This window comes from Pieris brassicae, chromosome 11 (genome assembly GCF_905147105.1).
Source record: "Pieris brassicae chromosome 11, ilPieBrab1.1, whole genome shotgun sequence".
Classification (NCBI taxonomy): Eukaryota; Metazoa; Arthropoda; class Insecta; order Lepidoptera; family Pieridae; genus Pieris; species Pieris brassicae.
In genome coordinates this window covers 4,738,383-4,756,150 of record NC_059675.1, presented here as the reverse complement: position 1 = coordinate 4,756,150, position 17,768 = coordinate 4,738,383, and the positions used below count along the sequence as shown (strand labels likewise).

The following is a 17,768-nucleotide window of genomic DNA, read 5'->3' as shown; positions in this document are numbered from 1 at the left end:
TTGATGTCACACAGTTAAAAGTTATATGCAGCGAATTCATTTATAATTACAATATCGTTTCAATCCAGTGAAAATAGGTCAATAGCTTATTAGAACTTTAATCTTAATGCATAAATAATCTTTGTGTTTGCATTATTCAGTCACTTATATTAATGAAATATAAATATATTTTATTATAAGCTGTGAATAAAAATATTTATGTCTAAATTTCTACGAATAATGTAATAAATTTCTAATGATATCTAATTTTTTAAATACTAAATCAAAAATGTACAATAGAAAATTAATGTCAGAAATATTTTCATATGTACATTTTCTACTTTCCTCGATAGTTATAATTATACGACGAATAAACAAAGCTTATCTTTCAGACAATATGACGTCTTTTACATCGCACTTGAATAGATAATATTAATTAGGTTTTATCTGGTTTCTCTGTGATGCAAATTATATATAGTAATATATATATATAGTTCCAGGACGAGACGAGTCACCTCTGTGTGCTGTTTGACAGCCTTTCTTATGGCCACCTAATCAACAGCTACCGAGGTTACTCTTTGAGACAGTCGACACTTTATTATCCACATTCGCTAAACGAATTTGTATGAATTGTTGGTGACGTGAGGTCATATAAATATGTTAGCTTAAGAATGTATAACAATTAACAATCGTGGACGTCAGGTGCGTCTTCAAATAGTACAAATAATTGTTTGTAGTATTCAACATTAATTTAATTTCTTAATTTTAACTGAATATTTATTAAAGAAAACTTTAGTAAGTCGCAATGACTAAAATATATCTTCTAAGCACTAGGCTACTCTTTAAAACAGAGAGTGATGTGACGGTTGAGCCAAAATTGAGCCATTATTGACTCCTATAAGAACGAAACTTATTTTTAACGTAATATTGTACCTGATGAACGTTAATAATATTTTTTTGTAGCTCGTTCTCGTTGCTTCGTTTAACAGTATTGAAATAACATTATTTTGTTGTGCAATATTTTTATTGATTTAAATTAATATGACTTAGCGCTACGTAGGGCTCTCATATGTCATAAACGTAATTAGACTTTTAACTTTGTCAATTGTTGTATATGCCCATAGGATAAAATTTGAAATATGTTGTGCATTGAGGCATGGGCAGTAGCAGTAGTTTCCTCATAATAAATTGATTATTTTTAATTAGTAAAAATATATTATTATTGCATAATATGTCTTATTTGTTACATGTTGTATTTATTCAACTCAAGACCATTATGAATTTTCCACGTAGTTATACACCAAATTACTTTTTCCATTCTCTGTATCTGCTTCTGGCTGAGAGGCCCTTATTAATCGGCTGGCTACGCTAGGAAAATTAACATAAACGAAAATAAAAATCAAAATCTAGTCTTCAGCACTATCAAACACGTCAAGGTCCATACTACTGTCCTACGGTCCTACTGTGTATTACGTAATAAAGTTTAAGTTAGGTATACTTATATATTATTTTTACTTATATGTAAATGTTATATTTGTATATTCGTGCATTATCTATATATGTATTTGCATTACATGGTTAAATTGTGTAATTACTATCGTAAAAATTTGTTATTGTCTCACTGAATTGTACTGGATTAGTTTGTTTTTGTAAATTTCCTAGGATTGATAACATTTTATTAGGGTAACAAAATATTGAATGATTATTGTAAAAATCATTACGTAAACATACGACAGGAAAATAATTAGCCTATAAGTCGTAGTTGAAAATAATTAGCCTATAAGTTGAGTCGTGACGTGGATAGGGTAGAGGGCGTCCACAAAGTCTCTGTCGCGTTCGGTCTTAAGTTATTTTACCTAGCGTTCGGGCTCTGTTCGCCAAATCTGCAAAAGACGTAGATAATACATAAAAATTAACATTTAAATTAATGACTAAACTATCCTAGAATAATATTTATTATACAAATTAACCATTTAATTTAAATTTTCCTTCTAGCTTGACTGGTATCAGTGCCTGATACTTTACATATTCACGATGAAGTAAGATAAGACAAGTCGAAGTGAAATTCGTTTATTAGCTCAAATAGTAATTGCATAAAAATATATGTATAGTTTCAACTTTTTTTCCAACATATGAAGAGAAAGTTTGATTTATACTATAAGTTGTGGCGTTTAGAAGGATTTAATTTTTTAAATAATTTGTAGTTTACTACATGAACGTTTGGGCGTTTTACTTTGGAATACTTTTACGAATCGGAGCAGAAATATTTTTTTTTCATCATACATGTTTAAGGTCTCTGCCATAAATATGAAATAATTACTACTGTATATTACATGGCAATATATTTGGAAATTTATCTATTCGATGTCGGTTAAGATTAACTCAAGCATAAACGTCACCTTATCGTAAATTTCGTTTATTCTTAATCAAACACTATTGCAGGGAAAATTTTGGTAATTTAAGTTTATCTAAATTATTTGTTTAATGCACCTGTATTTGTTAACACACAAGTTTTATTGATGCCTTGATACGGTAGACGTTTAAAAAAGGCTCTAAGCTGAATACTTGTTCGATCATTACATTGTAGGTTGAGAATTGCTTCCCAAAACATTTCACCAACATTTGTCTTATTAAAACTAATGCATTTTATAATTAAAAAGAATAGTATTATAGCGACTTTAAGTTGCCAATGATAAGTCCTGCCTATATATTTACTTATTTGATTTCCATTTCATAACTTTATGTCAACACTTAAGCAAGATAACGCCAAATTAATACCAACACGAATATTGTTAAAATGTTAGTACATTTTATTGTTGCCATTCTTTATAAAGCGTAATATTGTTAAGCCTACATCGATAAGTTTCTTTGCAATAAAGCCGTGTATTGACAAGTCTATAATTAATTAATAAGATAAAACCCTTGCATATTTTTACATCATTTGAAAACAAGAATGTGAATAAGTTATCATCCGTTCAACGCGTGAAGCACACACTCATTCATATTATACATGTGTGCCAAATAACTCACTACACCCACAATCGTGTAATTAAAATGTGTGCAGCTCACAACTACACTGACGAAATGGGACGTATTCACAGCTTCAATCGAATTTTTTTGTTCATTGTCACATTATATCACGACTTCGCGCAAAAACATAGAATTTGCTATTTACATTCTATTGCGATGTTAATATTTAAAATCTAGAAATGTATGTTTATTTATAGAGATTATTTTCTGAAGAGATGAAAGATGCAATTATTTTTAAATTGCAATTGGGGTTTGAGCAGTGTTGGCCTAGTGGCTTCAACATGCGACTTTCATCCCTGAGGTCGTAAGTTCGATCCCCGGCTGTGCACCAATGGATTTTCTTGCTATGTGCTCTTTTAACACTCGCTCGAACGGTGAAGGAAACAGGCTTGTCTTAGACCCAAAAAGTCGACGGCGTGCGTCAGGCTAAGAAGGCTGATCACCTACTTGCCTATTAGATTAACAAATGATTACGAACGAAACAAATACAGAGATCTGAGGCCCAGACCTAAAAAGGATGAAGCGCCATTGATTTTTTATTTTTTTATTTTATTGGGGTTTGGAAATTTTAAAATTAATAGTGATGTAAACATGCTTAATTATTCGGTTAATTATATGTTTGAGTGCATATCTGTATTAGGAACAGCATGACGCAGACGTTAAGTACAAAGTCCAACCGTTTCAAACAGAGCTTCAGTCATCAGTGGAACATGTACTCACATGTGGATTGGGAACGAATAAAACGCCCATTGTAACACTTTTGTCTTAAAATGAGTGACAATTATTTAAAACATATTTTTGAAACTAAACCTCTTTTATATATACTTAGTTAAACTCCTTAGATGATACAAAAGTATCGAGTTATAGCATAATTAGAGGTAGTCATTGTCAAATCCTCCAATAAACGACAAAATACGGATATTCTTCAAACATTCCTTATAAAAAATAGCGCCTGCTCCAAAAATAGCTGTTTTCAACATAACATAAAGTGAAACAAAGCATACCAGTCCAGAAATATCCATATACTGGCTAGCTTTTATTTGTGTTGAGTTGTTTCATCAGGTCTATACAGATTATGAAGATGTTTTAAGATGTCTCCTCATGACGTTTGACACACCCACAAAGATAACATTAATACTTTACCTATTTATCGGTGTATTGTTATTAACTATCTATTAGAAGATATCTCACAGAACTTTTGTATATTTAACACATTTAATAAATATGTACACAAATATATAAAGTACTGTTCATTTTGGTTTTTAGATTTTTTTTAAATTTAGTATACAAATAACTATAAAAATATATTTTGTCTTATACTTTACTTTTGTCCAAGACTATATTCGTTTAATTAAGAGGGATTAGTATGTTTTGGAGTAAGTAACCATTAATATGGCCTGTAAACCGTAGTACCTGGACTCGATTTCCGGCGAAAAGATAATTGTTTTCGGTATGAAAGGCTAACTATCCGGTAAAAATGATGAAGAACCAGAGAAATATGTCTACCTAACTGCAGAACATCAAACAAGTTAATTGATTCATTAAGTATCACATAACAAGAAAAAATATTTTTCTTGGAATCCATTATATTATTTCCTTCGACATTTCGTTGCTAAGTGGATGTTTAAACGTTGGTATTTAGATTACTGAATCTTCGGGGAAATTTTTACAAAAAGAAAAAGAACCAAGAGGAGAATGAAGAACTCTTTATACACCGTGGGCACAGAAACGCGACTCCTAGATGTCTAAACATAAAGTGATGTTTGTTCGAGGAAAGATGAATCCATAATTTGAGTTCAACGTTTAGACAAATTAAACAAAAGAATTAACAATCACAATATATAATTTCTCTTAATTCTACGATCCATTTTTTCAGATCAGTTTGCACAGATGAAAATGGCACTCAATATTTAAGGCACTAGGAATGTAAATAGGATCACAATACAATTACAGACAAAACCAGTTATAACATAATGAGACCAACAGATGATGTTTAGCTTAAAAGTCTGGATTAGATTCCTAATACTTTATAAAGGTTGTTTATATATATTTTGTTAGTTTTCTAATTATTAAACAGTGTTTGAAAGACATATAAAGTTATAAGTCTGTGGTCGTTATAACCGGCTATATCTGAATAAGTTGAGCTATTAAAGGCGTAAAAACATAAGAGTTTCTATAAATACCTTTGGTGCCTGTTTAATAAAATAATTACATATCTATATATCATACAATAGTTTAGTAACAAAATAACATTTTGTTTGCATACTCATTTTTTCATAAACATATAATATTGTTTAAACATATACTTACTATATATTAAATAATATTTGGGTTTTTTGTTACATAACTAGATAATCTACAAATATTAATTCGGAATAATACAATCGATTGAAAGGCTCTTAATTATCAATATGTTTTAACTTTACTTTGTCACCTTTCAACGGAAGATCTTGTTAAATATATATTTTGGTATTAAAGCTTTTCTTACAAAAATTAAGAACTTAATTGTACAGATTATGCCTAAATATTTACTGATACATCTCATATATTTTCAGAAAATATTTATCTTAAAGTTAATATAACAATTACAATAACAAATAATGATTCTCATTTTTCAATTCCTAATATCTTGGACCCTTTTAGTTTATTAATAATAATAATATTGGGATGTTTAATAATTACAGTATCAGGCATATACAATTTAAGTGTTATCACAAAATTATTTCTTACACCCAAAACATTACTCCAAGTAATCCAAAGAAATACTTAAAAAGGACCAGTTTCTGTATAAATATTGATATACTGAGATGTTTTGGAACAAATTTAAGGAATTATCATTTACCTATAACTATCTAGTTCGAGGACAAGATTATTATCGAGTAGGTTATCACAATATCCTATTTGAGATAAATTTTAAATAAGGTAGTCAAGGTCTATACGGTATGATACAAGGTAGCATTATATGTGTAAATATCTGCGGAATGCTTTATTTATAAAAAGGACGGAAATATTAAGTACAGGTATAGCACCTTCGAATTGTGAGTTTCATAAATTTATCCGTACCCTTGCCACACCACCGTCCCTCTTTTCATACACTACTTTATCGCTACAGTATAACCTCTCTTGAATGGCAGCGAACGATTGACCTTTAGTTTCAGGAAGTAGCATTAATATAAATATAACGCCACCGACCGACAGCAAGGCGAAACTCCAGAATGCGACATATGTACCTAAGTTATCCGCGATCACTTGATATAACTTAGTAACGGCGAATGTCATTAAGGCAACACATATTTGAATTATACAAGTGGCCTTTGATTTTATGTGAGTCGGAAATATTTCTGATGTTATGGCAAACGGAACTGTCGCTAGGCCTATAGTGTAGGAAAATATGAATATTGGTATAACAACAACAGGAATGAATTTTAAGTTAACAATGTATTCGCTGTTTGCATATTTCATGAAAAAGTATGCTCCTATAATAACATTAGCTAATCCAACGCCGCACGATGAAACTAAAAGTAAAGGTTTTCTTCCTAATCTATCAACTAATTGTGATGAAATTGCGGAAGTTAGTAATTGGACCGAACCAACCACTATACACGATTCCCGAGCGCCTAAACCGCCTTCTGCAGCTCCAAATATTTGTTCCGCGTATGATATTATCGCGGTACTGCCACAAAATTGCTGGGTGAAATATATTCCTAGCAAAATTATCAGTCCTCTTTTATTACCACCTACTGTGACAAGATCCTTCCAACGACTCTTTTCCTTCATATTCTCATTGACAAGGTGAGTCATACTGTCTAATTCTTCCATCATGTAATCACGGCCTCGAAGCTTTTTCAGAGATCTTTCAGCTAAATGTGATTGTCCGGATTTGAGGTAATAGTAAGGCGACTCCGGCATAGCACTAAAAGTTACGACGAACAGTATTGGTATGGCGATGTTGAAACTCGCCAGTCCTAGCATAGATACGTAGGGACCTATGCAGTATTGTGACAGGATCCCAAACTGAAAAGGACAAAAACTCAATCAATTACAAAAACAATAAGAGTATCTAAGGAATATATTATATAATTATTAATATATCAATAGCGCAAAATGCACTCTCGCAATAATATAACAATAAGACGTTTTTTTAACAACTTTTAATTTGTTTAAATAAGGTTAGGTTAGGTTATACGATAATTAAAGGACTTTTTTTGTTGTAACGTGTAAAACACAATAATAGTTCCATACCTTAGACATTACTGTGATGAGGGTAGCCATAGCCCCTCGCACTTCATTCGATGCAATTTCACCGAGGTACATAGGAGCTGTTGTGTACGCGATGCCGTAACCTAAACCCGATATGAGCCGAGCTGCGTATATTGTAGGGACGTTGGTCGCGAGCATCACCAGGATCCAGCCCAGGATGTAAGGAATTGCGGCGAGAAGCAACGTCTTTTTCGTGCCAATTCTGTCTGCGAGGTACGATGCCGGGATGGGGCTTAATGCTGAAACAGTACAGGGTATCAATTAGATAAGTTACAATTTTTTCAATATGTATTTTCATTACATTATGATTGCGATAATTCTAGAAACTTCTATATTATAATCGAATTATATATATAGAAGCAGAGCTGTATGAGGAAATAATTATAGAATAATCGCTAATGATTACGCTGGTTATATAATGAAACCAGAGGGGAAAAGGTCAACAACTCGAAAACCTATAAAGATTTGGCATACAATATTTACATAGGCCAAGTAAAACTGTAACAGTAGGTAATATAATCACCTGAACTTAATATCATTAGAGAGGCAATCCATGAACTCTGATCCGGCGTTGTTGGAATAAGAGAGTCTTTGTCCTGTAGTTTCGGGAGTGTAGGTGATGTCCATCCCACTGTAGTTCCCGCCGCCGCCGTGATCAAGGTCGCTGGAAATTTTAAAATAGCCATGAAAATATTGCTCCGTAGAACATTTTAAAAGTTATATCTTGTTTTGACACTATGAATCGTGAATAGCACGCATAACAACTGCATATGTTTTTCAAAAGCTTACGAAAGTAGAATATTACATGTGGCATGTTTTTACATCAATTGAGAAAATGCACTCAAACTATACCATTTATTAAAACATGAAGAATAACAAAGGAATGTGTTGTAACACCGACTGTAGGTTTACTCTTCGTGTTAGGAGTACACCGTAAATATTGGGATTTTTTTTACTGTATATCTACATTTGTAGACAATAATATAATCTATGAAACTTTGTTAATTGTTTTCTTAGTCCGATGTTCTAAAACCAAACCTAGTTTAATAATCTAGTTTTTTCTTAATAAAGCCCAACTATGTTGGCGTTAAGCCTACATGGATGACCTCTGACTTAATGTGAAGTGTAAGCCAGTGCGTCTAGTAGTCTATGGCAAAATTCTAATCACAGACAAGAACCAAAACCATAATTTCGAAATTAGAGTTGTTGATGATGACAAGTTGATGTTGTATACAGAAATAAAAAATACCTTTCATAGGTTTTTAAAACTAAAAAATTAAATTTTGAGTAATAATCAGAAGAAACTAATCTGGCAGATGTATCTAACGTATTTCAAAATCCGACTCGTATGTCCTTCACGAATGATAAAAAAATAGAATTTCAAATAATGACAAATGATAAGGACATGATAAGTCTTTCATTTAACGGGTAGTGATGCTGATTCACTAGATCTTGACCTAGATTCATATTTTATATTTCATCAGTTTTATCAGGTGTTTGCGTAATTTTTAATCAAATTGGTAAATCAATGTGAATTAATAATAATTATACATAATATAATTTTTTAATGTTATTAAATTTTAAAATTTTCTTATAGAACCTGGCTTTGGACGTTGGTCATCTTATTCGTTTATAATGGTTTTCAAGGTCGTTTATTTATGTTTTATCATAAGGTATTTTGGCCTTTGATTAATTAATAATATGGCTAAAGAATGACATAATCGCTAACTTTCATGCCCGATTAACTAACAATCATTTGTAAGAGAGACGTTTCTAAGGTTCAGATCGGATATATGTTGAACGGGCTTAAGTATTATTAATGAATAGTTAACTCTGAATAATTACTCTAAAACCCAGGATGATAGAGATAAAAAATGCATTACAGGAAAAATGGTTCAATTTCGAACTTGAGAGCGTTTTTTATAATTTTACAATTTTGATAGTATGAGGTTAATCATAATTTAAAATGTTTTTAAATGGGCTCATTACAAGGGGTCAAAGATGCCCTTATTTGGAATGGGCCATTAAAAGTGGGCAGTAAAAGGAGAGGATGCCCGCCAGAGAAACCTGGAACGATGAAATAAAGCGGGGAAATATAACAAATAATAGCCGAGAAGAGAGACAAGTGGAAGTATTTGGAGGCATTGACAGCTTCGCAGGACGTGTGCTAGTGTTGAATAGAATCTATACATATAACTCTCGTGTCACAATGTTCGTTTCCATACTCCTCCGAAACGGTCCGACCGATGCTTATTAATTTTTATAATCATATTCAGTAAGTCTGAGAATCGGCTACTATCTATCTTTCAAACCCCTAAGTGATAAGGAGTGTCCACCCTAAAAAAAATATTTTATTTTATAGACATTTTTTTTGTTTTTATTTTTTATGATAAAGCATACAAAAATACATACAACCCTTAATTGTCACCCCTCTACGATCAATCACTTTTATTATTATAGTAGATAGTTTATTTCTATTGATAAAAAAAATGTTCCCTGAAAATAATATACCTGGCAAAAAGACATTTGGCGGGTCAGCTAGCAATAATATAAACTTAATATAACTAATTACTACTCGAATAAAGGCTATTTTTTCGTCCACTGTCAATTCACGAATATACCTTTTGCTTCGAAACCCTCAATTAAACATGTAATTGTAAGAATAAAAATAATATCAACATCCGTCCACCTAAACACTTTATTGTCAGCGTATTGATCATTTGATACGCCTTAGAAACAACGATAAACGTGATGATTTGCACTTATGTATCGCGTACATGACTTTTAAGAATTGTACCTACGCCAAGATACTTCCTTACTTCGTGAGATATTCAATATGGTATGGTACGTTCCCATTTACTTCATGATAAAGGTACTTCATACTGTATATATTTAAAAGAATATACAAAAATAATAATTATGCTCCGTAGATCCGTAGATCTTAGCTTAAATAAGTAGTCAAACGTTGCTGTGCTAAACAATTATAGTACTTATATCGCTTTAAATAAATGAGTAGAAGGGTGAACTTGAAGGTTTATATTTGCCTTTCATTACCAATTCAATAATAAAATTGTCCAAATAAAAAAGCGTTTTACAACCGTTCTTTTTTCTTTTTGTTCTTTGTGACGTTCATAACTACACATATACACTACATTGTGTTACCTATATGAATGATTTTAACTTTGACTTTGATGGATATAGAATATAGATATTTCATTGTACTTACCATTTTCTGTTGTTTGTGGATAAGATAGTTTTGAACTCCGAAATGAGTCTCAAAGCGTGATACCGCAGTAGTTTTCTACTTATAGTAAATAGGGTAAGTCTAAGTGTTAAAAAGTGGAATGAGTAATTCCGAGATAATTATAAGAAATGTTTATCTGTTACAAATTAAGTTATACTTGCTTGTGTTGATAAAAGTTTATTAATCACGTAATACAAGTACGTGTAAAATGACGCTATAATTACCAATTAACCGCTTATAGTTCTAGATTGTGCTTAATACTCGTGTAAATCATTTGAGACAATTATTTAATAAGTAAACTATTTGTCCTCAATCTCTTTAATTGTTTTAACGTCCTTTCAACTTAAGAACCACATTGACTTCAATAAACAATATGGCGCAATTGAATTTTAAATTCGAATTCAAAAATATATACACAGTATATCTTAAACTTTTAATGTAAATGTCTTCTAAACACAGGTATATGAACGTTGGTGTTAAAATAAGGGTATTTGCCAAGAAATCATCTATTACACAATATAGATCGTTCCGTGTTTATCAGGATAAACATTAATATATACGGAATATACATTAAGAGTATCATAAAATCCAAGTTTTATGTAATGGGTTGCAAACGGGTTAAACAGGATTCGTAAATATAATAAGAGAAAAAAATATCTAACGTCGGTACCAATACCGTGGAATAAGGCGCAAAGGAACTGGTTGCGTTTTTTGTCGATACTCAAAAAACATCTCACACAAGTTCACACTTGATTGATACGTTCATATAATAATAATTCATTAACGATACAACCCTTTATTGGTCTTGAGCGTTCCTTTGATCGTTTTTAGATGCACCTTAGATATGTCAGATCGAGCAACTGTTCACTGACACAAAATTGAAAGATTTATACTTTTGTAAGTTACAAATAAAACAACAACTTGAACGATTTGAAAAAATTCACCATAGAAATGCTATATTATTCCTGAGCAGGCAATAGGCAAGGCAAGGCCTAGGCAATATATTTATATATATAATAGTAGCAATATATTTTGAAAAAAAAAATCTATATGAAAGCCATACACGCACAGCTGGATTCTTTAGATAAATTATTCGTAGTCGTTTAAACCAGTCTGGAAGAAATTCAAAATGCATATAAAACTTTAGCGCGTTTTGTTTGTGATAAATCTTTCAGTCATTTGACTTATCAAAGTCAATCAATCAATTGTCTTTTACATGAAATTCTCACCGCCCAGGACGCATTTGGACATGCATTTTTGTTTATAGGATAGGAGGCCAACGAGCCTACGGGACGCCTTAAAAGGGCAATCATGGACTATTTTAGTGGATCTCCCTTTGAAGGTAGACTATGTAAATTTTTGAAACAGTTGGATGTCATATATCCCAAGGAAGACACAGTTCCCTAGTTCGTCAAGATGTCTAGTGAAGCGGACCGTGGAAGACTTCCAAAGATCAAGATGATGCGGTCTATATTCATACACTAATTAGTTAAAATATTGTACTAAGATGATTTAATTATTAGAAGCAGGACAGTGTCTGTGTGTACAGCAAGATATGAGATATAGTATTATTGCATATAGGTAGATACTTTAGTCATTACAAACTGTTAATAATTTTACTTGAAATAAATTATTATTTTATGAAACATGTTGAGAGATTTTTGTTATATGTATAGGAAAGTGATTACAAAATATCTGTTTTAAGACGTATTAACTTCTGATCCATAATTTATTATACATATTTATGCGTAGGTACATACATAACTATGTGTTTAATTACTACCTACTTACGTATTTACTTTTCTTACGTCGTAATTAGTTAGTTAATTTTGTTTTTAAGCAAATGTAAATAAGATAAGGTTTAATCAAGAATGTTTTAATTACAGGTTGCATTGACCTATCAGTCAGATAAGTTCGTAGGAAACTTAAGTGATACACCAAACTTATTAGGTTCTGGAAGAAAAGGTTCAAAGAATCAATATGTTTTTTCATTGAAATTCAAAAAAAATCTAATATTGCACACTACCCTCTTTACCTCTCGCATGTATAATAATCTTATCATAACAATGAAAGATACTAAAAATATGCCGCTATACCTTGATAATATCGCTCCAACAATTCCCATATCTACATATTATTATAATCTACATATTATTATAAGGAGATTATTTTGTTTAATTGACAAACACAAATAATTAAAATACTCATATCGTAGTAAGCCTCATAAGTAGGTTGCCAAGACCCACCGGAGCCTAGAAGAGTGCCGCAAAAGTGGAACTCATGTAAGCAGGAAAGAGAGCGAGGACACGTTAGCAAAAGAAGCAGCGGAAAAACTAAGAACCAAACCTGAATACCCCATGTCATATATTAAACGCCGGATAAGGCAAAAGACGCATGGAATGAGCGTTACGGTAAAACGTAGAGTGAAACAGCTGGAACTACAAGAATGTTCATCGGAGATGTTAGAGCTGCATATAAGTTATGATGGCGTAAATTCTTACAGGGCACGGAGCCTTGCACATTACCTGCATAGGTTTAAAATTAAGAAAAGTCCAAAATGTACCTGCAATAATGGCGACCAAGAGGAAGTATGATTTTATTTTATGCATCCTTTTACTAAAAATATAAGAGATGGAAAAAATATCCTACACATAACGGCAGAGGAGTAAAAGGAAACAAAAACGTATATAGATAGATATAATTAAATTTTATAATTAAAAACAATTGGAATTTATACTCGTGTGTTAATGGAAATTAGGAATGAGTTAACGAAGTAACTTATAAGTGTAATAATATATAAACAGTATACTATACAGAGCTATATGGTCGTAGGAATTCTGAAAAACCTAATACTTAGACGTGAATGTGTAATGTACTATACATATGCGTTTTGGGATTTTTTTACTATTATTGTATTATCATATATGTCCAAGGTCAATGGCTATACAGGCTCTCAAGACACAACCACGTCGCATAAAATACTTTTTATGATTTGGCAGCAGATTAGGATTGCACAATAAGAATAAATCCGTGGTAACATTTTGTGACGCCATAGATCTACATCTATGGCGATACTCTATTGTGCAATAATACAAAGACTACAATAACCCTCTAAAAGGTTATGACAGATCTAATAGTTAAATATTAAAATATATTTCATTAAATAAGTCCCTAAAGTATTACTTTTCAAAGGAATTCTTGTAATTCTCTATGATTGTATAATTTATTGAGTTTTATCCGCTGTCATAGACAATTAGATTATATTGAGATTGCAACCGGACTAATCAAAAAGGAATGCTTGTGTCTGCCCGGGCTTAGTCGAGTAAAGTACTTTAATTACGAGTTCTAGAACATTCCGGAGTAATCTTATTTTTATTGCGATCTCTGCAACCACAACTCGACAATATTTCCTAATCTCTTTCAAAGTTTATCTTATTTATTTTAAAATTGCATTCATCTGTTACGATTTACGAAAGAATTATTAAAGGCTGGCAACGTAGCCCGAGCCTTCTGGCAGTGTAAAGTCGTATTTATACAAACTGCATATTAAAAAAATGTATTGACAGCTCTTAAAAATAGAGTTAAGTTTAATTATGGTATGGGCTTTAATGTTTATGGGCACATAACATCAAGTAAACTGAATAAAATTACAAATATTACAAGAATTCAAAACCTGTAGGTTGGAATCCGTATCCGTAGAAAGTGCAATATGACGTAAATTTTTCTTTATTCTCAAAAATGTGTGTCAAAAAATTTGCCATTTCCAATTTAGCACCGTCATCTAAATCACATTAAAGTATCTTTAATGTTTGTTAACAAATTATTATTTAAAAATCGATTCAAGTAGGAAATGTTTTTAATACTTTAGATTATTAAATTCAGTAACACTGATATGAAAAGTATTTTTTCGTAGCGTTTTTAGTGTTTCATGTTAAATCACGGTCTAATCAATTTATTTCTATATACCAACAAATGCTTGTATATTTGACATATAAAACAGACTATGAAGTCAAAAACATGCGAACCAATGCGAATATAATAAAAAGACTAGTACTTCGTACTTTCGTTAATGATTTCGCTTATAGTTATTTGAATTGACGTCATTTCTGGTCTGGTATTACTGTGAGTACAAACTATAAAAAAAATACTTAAGGATGATGTAGTTAAAAATAGTTAAATATCACGAGATGACTACTTATACTATTTACACACAAACCATATTTTAAGCAGAGTTCATCAAATGCGTAATAACCGTCCTATACTGCCTACTGATGGGCGGCTATCATTTGTTTCCTTCAGAGACTAATTTTAGAACTAAACTAAGCTTTTTTCTACTGCAACTGCAACTACTGCTTTATTTTAATAAAATTTAAGTAATCAAGAGAGAGTCTCTCGGTGTCTATGTGTACAAAATTTTATACATAATTATATGTTTTATCAAAATATGCGACTATTTTAAACCAAACAACAAAAACTACTATACACTTCATTAACACAAGTTTCCTTGAAGTAAAAAAAAATCCAAATCATTGTTTTCGCCAGTTTTATTTTGCACTGAGAAATTATTACGGCACGTGTCCATTACTTAATGGAGCAGGCCAAACCTAGAAAAACAAGGTTATATTCCTGAAAAGAGTACGTAAGTTAACTGTATATTTATATGAAAATAAAAATGTTACATTGTACATTATCCCGCCTCCTCTTAGTGGTTAAAATGGCAAAGTTGGTCCTGGGTTCAATTTCCGGCATAACTATTTTTAATTCAAATTACCTGATAAGCCTTGTGTACCAATGAAACAGACGCAGTACTGTGTCTACAACAATTCAATTATTTGATAGCACTGGAACATACATAAACTCGCGTCAACATAATAAATATTTAATAGTTAACAAAATTAACGATTGCATAGTTTATTGATTCAAAATGTCAATTGGTATATATATATACGTCATCAATCATTTAGTGAATACGTGCGTATAAAATTATGTTTAAAATTTGAAGAGTCAAGCTATTATATAAACATTTGTTTAATACTAGAATCTGTCTATCACATCATTATTAACAAAAGTCCAGATTCCTGTGTGCAATTTTTCTCCATGTAGGCGCCTAACAATCGTCCATTTAAGTTTAAAACCCTCAGATATGACGTTTCAGCATGACCCTAATACATAAAAACAAGTGTTTTTCCTGCGTATGAAAAAATTCCATACTTTGGATCACACTTTGGTAAGCGCGTCAAACCTGATTCTAGAGAAACGTAATCTTACCCATTAGGATAATAATGTTTTTCTACTTTTGTATTCGCACTCATACAATTTGATTACAGTTTTTATTTTTGTCAGTGGTTTTATTTTTTATAGATGTTTGTAACTTAATTAGTCAAATTAAATGAGATGAGTCGACTAAATAATTAATTTTGGACAATTATAAATGTATAATAATTAACAATGGTTAATTATAGCCATTCACAAATACTATTAAATTCTAATTCGCGGGAATTTGATCTCTGCCTACCTACTTTTTATCATAATTTTTTAAGGACCAACATTTAAATCTACCTTATTTTAGTAACCTATACAAAAAGCTATATAGCGTAGACTATAAACACTCTTCTTATATCTAGACCGCAAACCTCGTAGAAGCAAGTTCAAGTGATCGTTACGCGGACCTTTTGAAATATGGTATCAAGTCATGTATATTTTATCTATACTATTATAAATTAATGATGAATTGATTATATACTATACTTATTCAGATATATATTAATGAAATCTAAAAATAATTTTGTTCATGTCAATCAAAATGGGAAAATAATTTTTTTTTCAGCAGCAGTAGCCATGTGTATCTTAAATAATACTTATAACTATCACGACCTATGTAAATAATAACCTATTTAAATGTAAATTATATTATTATTTAATCTAGAAATGTAAATAATACTAATACATATATATTTTATACGTTTATATTACGTAGACATTGGACATACATATGTATCAGACGTTACGATCTTGAAACTTCGAACGGCGTATCTTCAGTGTTGCTTGTATGTAAATTTAGGTTCGAATTATTCATCGTGAATGAAAATAAGTGATAAACTCACCACTCAGTGCTGTCGCATATTCCCTCCACTTGCGGCCGAAGACCATTGTTTGTATTCACACAATTTTTTGAAATAAACATTTATGGAAGTTCTACGCGGGCAATACAGTCCATGTGGGCGCGATCACTGCCTGCGTTTTGTTATATTTTGGAAACTGCTATCGTGTTATAAATAGACCGCCACGTGCTATTCGCGTTTCGGCGTGATCGTGAATGGTAGCCAGGCGACCGTGGCTTGTGTTTATGCGGAATGAATTCACGATGTTGACAGTTTCAGCTGTCAATAATCGCTAGCAGACGGCCGCTGCGGGGCGCCGCCTCCGCGCTTGTGTCACCACAGATAAAAACACGCTCACCCTGCACATTTGGCATCATTTGTGGCTGCCGGCACTGATAACGTCATACATAGATTTTTATTTGAAATGTAGGTTTCGAAGTTGTTAACCTTTAATTTATGTCTGCAATGCTATTTATCTCGTTCAAGTACTAAGGCATTTATAATTGTATTATAAATATGTAGGTCTATGTCGGACCATAATCTTTCTCATATGAAACCTTTGAGGATAAAACAGTTCAGTAATCATTAACGTTAATTCAATAACTGCTTTTGAATTGTGCTCAATAATTTTGTATGACCTATTTAAGTAAAACATTTTGTTTTTGCGCATATACTTTTTTATATATTCATGGTAAATGATGTGTGGTGTGTTTTAAATTATGATTATAATATAAAATAAATCACATACATAATATAAATCAAAATATGCTTTTAAATTTTCCCCGTTTTGTTTGACTACATGTCGGTCGCGGTTGATTCGTCGAGCATGTTAAATCAATTTCAATTAAATTGATCACGGTACGTTATAAATAATTGATCTTTTAAGGAGGTAAATATATACAATACAAATAGTATACGTAGCAACGTATACTGTAAATAATACTAGTATGTTTATTAAAAATGTACAGACAATTTGCTAAGCACACGTAAATAAACATAGATTTGTTTTGTTTGTCATATAATTAAACTAAATACTTACTTTTTAAAATTACATATAACATTTATTTTATTAAACTGGATTTAAAAAAATCTAATTTTAATAAATAAATAACTCTATAAAGCAGCTGGGTTGTAGTTTATGATTTCAATGGCTA

General features: G+C 31.3%; 1 protein-coding gene across 1 annotated transcript; it reads right to left on the bottom strand.

The window, feature by feature from the left end:
- Positions 1–4,834: 4,834 nt before the first annotated feature.
- LOC123716392 (facilitated trehalose transporter Tret1-like) lies at positions 4,835–16,929 on the bottom strand. Its single transcript, XM_045672113.1, has 4 exons — positions 16,618–16,929; positions 7,793–7,933; positions 7,252–7,508; positions 4,835–7,023 (listed from the first exon to the last, which is right to left on the bottom strand). Exons 1-4 carry the CDS (start codon positions 16,661–16,663, stop codon positions 6,055–6,057), a joined length of 1,413 nt encoding a protein of 470 aa, XP_045528069.1. The 5' UTR covers positions 16,664–16,929; the 3' UTR covers positions 4,835–6,054.
- Positions 16,930–17,768: the final 839 nt, after the last annotated feature.